Source organism: Passer montanus, unplaced genomic scaffold, assembly GCF_014805655.1.
Source record: "Passer montanus isolate IOZ18808 unplaced genomic scaffold, ASM1480565v1 scaffold1203, whole genome shotgun sequence".
Classification (NCBI taxonomy): Eukaryota; Metazoa; Chordata; class Aves; order Passeriformes; family Passeridae; genus Passer; species Passer montanus.
In genome coordinates, this window is record NW_024358757.1 from 670 (window position 1) to 5,666 (window position 4,997).

The window sequence follows — 4,997 nt, forward strand, 5'->3', positions numbered from 1 at the left end:
GGGTCCCCATCTCTTTTTTGGGGTCTCCACCCCCATTTTGAGCCTCCTTTTCCCACTTTTCCCCCAATTTTTAGGGGATGCTGGGATTCTCAGGAAAATCCCAAAATTCCTGAGAAAATCCCAAACTCCTGAGCTGAGTCAGCCCCGAGTGATCCTGGTTCCTGACAAAGTTATTGGAGCCTTTTATGGAATGTGATCACCCCAAAACCCAGAAAATTCTCAAAAAAAACCCAAAAATGGGGAATTTGGGAATGTCAAGGTAGCCAAAATCCCAGAATTCCTGGTGGGGAGGGTGAAATTCCCAAGAAAATCCCAAACTCCTGAGCTGAGTCAGCTCTGAGTGATCCCGGTTTCTGGAGAGGTTCTTGGAGCCTTTTATGGGGTCTGATTCCCCCAAAAACGCCAAAAACCTGTACACACCCGTACTCACCTGTGCACATCTGTCCGTCCACCCACAACATGGACGTGCCCAACATCAAACGGAACGACTTCCAGGTGAGCTCACCTGGGACAGGTAACACACCTGTAACACACCCGTAACACACCTGATACACACCTGTAACACACCTGTGCACACCTGTAACACACCTGGGGATGCTCCTGTTCCTGCCTGTCCGTTGTGCAGTCGGTGCTGCGGGGTTACCTGTGCCTTTCACCTGTCCCACCTGTGTCTCACCTGTGTCTCACCTGTGTCTCACCTGTGTCTCACCTGTCTCACCTGTACAGCTCAGTGACACCCAGCACGGGTACCTGTGTGCGTTACCTGTCCGTACCTGTGTGTCACCTGTGCACACCTCTGTCTCTCACCTGTGTCTTACCTGTCTCACCTGTACAGCTCATTGGGATCCAGCACGGGTACCTGTGTGTGTTACCTGTGCACACCTGTGCCTCTCACCTGTGCACACCTGTCTCACCTGTACAGCTGATCGGGATCCAGGACGGGTACCCAAAAATATCCTGAAATTACCCCAAAAATATCCTCAAATCAGCCTGAAATTATCCTGAAAATATCTCAAAAATACCCTGAAAATATCTCCAAAAATGTCCTGGAATTACCCCAAAAATCCCCCCAAACCCCCGCGGCCTGGCAGCCCCGGATCACGTTCTTGGTGCCTGAAATCACCCCAAATCACCCCAAAATTATCCCCAAATCATCCTGAAATTATCCCAAAAATTAACCCAAAATATCCTGAAATTATCCCAAAAATTAATCCAAAAATATCCTGAAATTACCCCAAAAATATCCTCAAATCAGCCTGAAATTATCCTGAAAATATCTCAAAAATACCCTGAAAATATCTCCAAAAATGTCCTGGAATTACCCCAAAAATCCCCCCAAACCCCCGCGGCCTGGCAGCCCCGGATCACGTTCTTGGTGCCTGAAATCACCCCAAATCACCCCAAAATTATCCCCAAATCATCCTGAAATTATCCCAAAAATTACCAAGAAAATACCCTAAATAATATCCTGAAAATATCCTAAAGATGTCTCCAAAGTACCTCAGAAATATCCCGAAAATATATTAAAAAAATCCTGAAATTATCCTGAAAATATCCTCAAATTATCCCCAAAAATATCCGAAAAATATCCTGGAATTACCCTGAAATAATTCCCAAATTATCCCAAGAATATCCCAAAAATTATCCCAAAATATCCTGAAATTTTTCCAAAAATTAACCCAAAAATACCCTGAAGTTATCCTAAAAATATTCTGAAATTGCCCCAAAATTATCCCAAAAAATCCCCCAAAGAAGCCCCAGTCCCTCCCAATCCCCTCCCAGTCCCTCCCAGTTCCCTCCCAGTCCGTCCCAGTCCCCTCCCAGTCCCTCCCAGTCCGTCCCAATCCCCTCCCAGTTCCCTCCCAGTCCCTCCCAGTCCCTCCCAGTCCCCTCCCAGTCCCCCCCAGTCCCTCCCAGTAACCCCAGTTCCCCCAGGTGCACCTGGTGGGCATCGACATCTTCACGGGCAAGAAGTACGAGGACATCTGTCCGTCCACCCACAACATGGACGTGCCCAACATCAAACGGAACGACTTCCAGGTGAGACACACACCTGAGACAGGTAAAACCTGTAACACACCTGTACTCACCTGTACACACCTGAGACACACCTGGGACACACCTGTGCACACCTGTGCACACCTGGGACACACCTGTACATACACCTGTAACACCTGTACACACCTGAGATACACCTGTACAGGTAACACACACCCCTGTACACACCTGTGCACATCTGTCCGTCCACCCACAACATGGACGTGCCCAACATCAAACGGAACGACTTCCAGGTGAGACACACACCTGGGACAGGTAACACACCTGAGATACACCTGTACAGGTAACACACACCCCTGTACACACCCGTACTCACCTGTGCACATCTGTCCGTCCACCCACAACATGGACGTGCCCAACATCAAACGGAACGACTTCCAGGTGAGACACACACCTGGGACAGGTAACACACCTGTAACACACCCGTAACACACCTGATACACACCTGTAACACACCTGTGCACACCTGTAACACACCTGGGGATGCTCCTGTTCCTGCCTGTCCGTTGTGCAGTCGGTGCTGCGGGGTTACCTGTGCCTTTCACCTGTCCCACCTGTGTCTCACCTGTGTCTCACCTGTGTCTCACCTGTGTCTCACCTGTCTCACCTGTACAGCTCAGTGACACCCAGCACGGGTACCTGTGTGCGTTACCTGTCCGTACCTGTGTGTCACCTGTGCACACCTCTGTCTCTCACCTGTGTCTTACCTGTCTCACCTGTACAGCTCATTGGGATCCAGCACGGGTACCTGTGTGTGTTACCTGTGCACACCTGTGCCTCTCACCTGTGCACACCTGTCTCACCTGTACAGCTGATCGGGATCCAGGACGGGTACCTGTCACAGATGATGGGTTACCTGTGCACACCTGTGTCTCTCTCACCTGTAGCTGATCGGGATCCAGGACGGGTACCTGTGTGTCCATGGGTTACCTGTGCACACCTGTCTCACCTGTACAGCTCATTGGGATCCAGGACGGGTACCTGTGTGTCCATGGGTTACCTGTACACACCTGTGTCTCACCTGTCCATACCTGTGTGTCTCACCTGTACAGCTCATTGGGATCCAGGATGGGTACCTGTCACTGATGATGGGTTACCTGTGCACACCTGTCTCACCTGTACAGCTCATTGGGATCCAGGACGGGGACCTGTGTGTCCATGGGTTACCTGTACACACCTGTGTCTCACCTGTCCATACCTGTGTGTCTCACCTGTACAGCTCATTGGGATCCAGGATGGGTACCTGTCACTGATGATGGGTTACCTGTGCACACCTGTCTCACCTGTACAGCTCACCTGTCTCACCTGTAGCTGATCGGGATCCAGGACGGGTACCTGTCAGTGATGATGGGTTACCTGTGTGTGTTACCTGTGCACACCTGTACACACCTGTATTTCTCTCACCTGTACAGCTCATTGGGATCCAGGACGGGTACCTGTGTGTGTTACCTGTCCATACCTGTATCTCACCTGTACACACCTGTCTCTCTCACCTGTCTCACCTGTAGCTCATTGGGATCCAGGACGGGTACCTGTGTGTGTTACCTGTGCACACCTGTCTCACCTGTCTGTACCTGTACAGCTCATTGGGATCCAGGACGGGTACCTGTCAGTGATGATGGGTTACCTGTCTGTACCTGTCTCACCTGTGCACACCTGTGTCTCACCTGTAGCTCATTGGGATCCAGGACGGGTACCTGTCAGTGATGATGGGTTACCTGTCTGTACCTGTCTCACCTGTGCACACCTGTGTCTCACCTGTAGCTCATTGGGATCCAGGACGGGTACCTGTCAGTGATGATGGGTTACCTGTCTGTACCTGTCTCACCTGTGCACACCTGTGTCTCACCTGTAGCTCATTGGGATCCAGGACGGGTACCTGTCAGTGATGATGGGTTACCTGTCTGTACCTGTCTCACCTGTGCACACCTGTGTCTCACCTGTAGCTCATTGGGATCCAGGACGGGTACCTGTCAGTGATGATGGGTTACCTGTGCACACCTGTCTCACCTGTCTCACTTGTCTCACCTGTACACAGCTCATTGGGATCCAGGACGGGTACCTGTGTGTGTTACCTGTCCATACCTGTATCTCACCTGTCCATACCTGTCTCACCTGTGCACAGCTCATTGGGATCCAGGACGGGTACCTGTCGCTGCTCCAGGACAGCGGCGAGGTGCGGGAGGATCTGCGGCTGCCGGAGGGGGAGCTGGGCCGGGAGATCGAGCAGAAATACGACTGCGGCGAGGAGATCCTGGTACTGGTTATACTGGTTATACTGGGTTGTACTGGTTATACTGGTTATACTGGGTTATACTGGTTATACTGGTTATACTGGGGGAGCTGGGCCGGGAGATCCTGGTACTGGTTATACTGGGTTATGCTGGTTATACTGGGTTATATCAGTCTGAACTAGTCTGTACTGGTCTGTACTAGTGTGTACTGGTTTATACTGGTCTATACCAGTCTGTACTGGTCTGTACTGGTTTATACTGGTCCGTTCCGGTCCATACTGGTCCATACCAGTCTATACCAGTCCATACTGGTTTATACCAGTCCATACCGGTCCATACTGGTCCACACTGGTCCATACTGGTCCGTACTGGTTTGTACTGGTCCGTACTGGTTTAATACCGGTCCATACTGGCCCGTACTGGTTGTCACTGGTCCATACTGGTCTGTACTGATCCATACCGCTTTATACTGGTCCATACTGGTTCATACTGGTCTGTACTGGTCTGTACTGGTTTATACTGGTCCATACCAGTCCATACTGGTCCGTACTGGTCCGTACCGCTTTATACTGGTCCATACCAGTCTGTACTGGCCAATACTGGTTTGTACTGGCCCGTACTGGTCCATACTGGTTTGTACTGGTCCGTACCGGTCCATACTGGTCAGTCCATACCAGTCCGTACTGGTTCACACCGGTCCGTACC

At 51.0% G+C, this 4,997-nt stretch overlaps 1 protein-coding gene across 1 annotated transcript; it reads left to right on the forward strand.

Moving 5' to 3' along the window:
- The first annotated feature begins 459 nt into the window (after nucleotides 1-459).
- Nucleotides 460-4,489, forward strand: LOC120497083 (eukaryotic translation initiation factor 5A-1-like). Its single transcript, XM_039698136.1, has 3 exons — nucleotides 460-495; nucleotides 1,927-2,040; nucleotides 4,184-4,489. Exons 1-3 carry the CDS (start codon nucleotides 460-462, stop codon nucleotides 4,472-4,474), a joined length of 441 nt encoding a protein of 146 aa, XP_039554070.1. The 3' UTR covers nucleotides 4,475-4,489.
- Nucleotides 4,490-4,997: the final 508 nt, after the last annotated feature.

Excerpts from the sequence above, each read along its gene's own strand:
- LOC120497083 (XM_039698136.1), top strand. The coding sequence starts at position 460 with ATGGACGTGCCCAACATCAAACGGAACGACTTCCAG. Across the intron at positions 496-1,926 it reads TCAAACGGAACGACTTCCAG|TTCCCCCAGGTGCACCTGGT; the intron begins GTGAGCTCACCT and ends CAGTAACCCCAG. Across the intron at positions 2,041-4,183 it reads TCAAACGGAACGACTTCCAG|CTCATTGGGATCCAGGACGG; the intron begins GTGAGACACACA and ends ACCTGTGCACAG.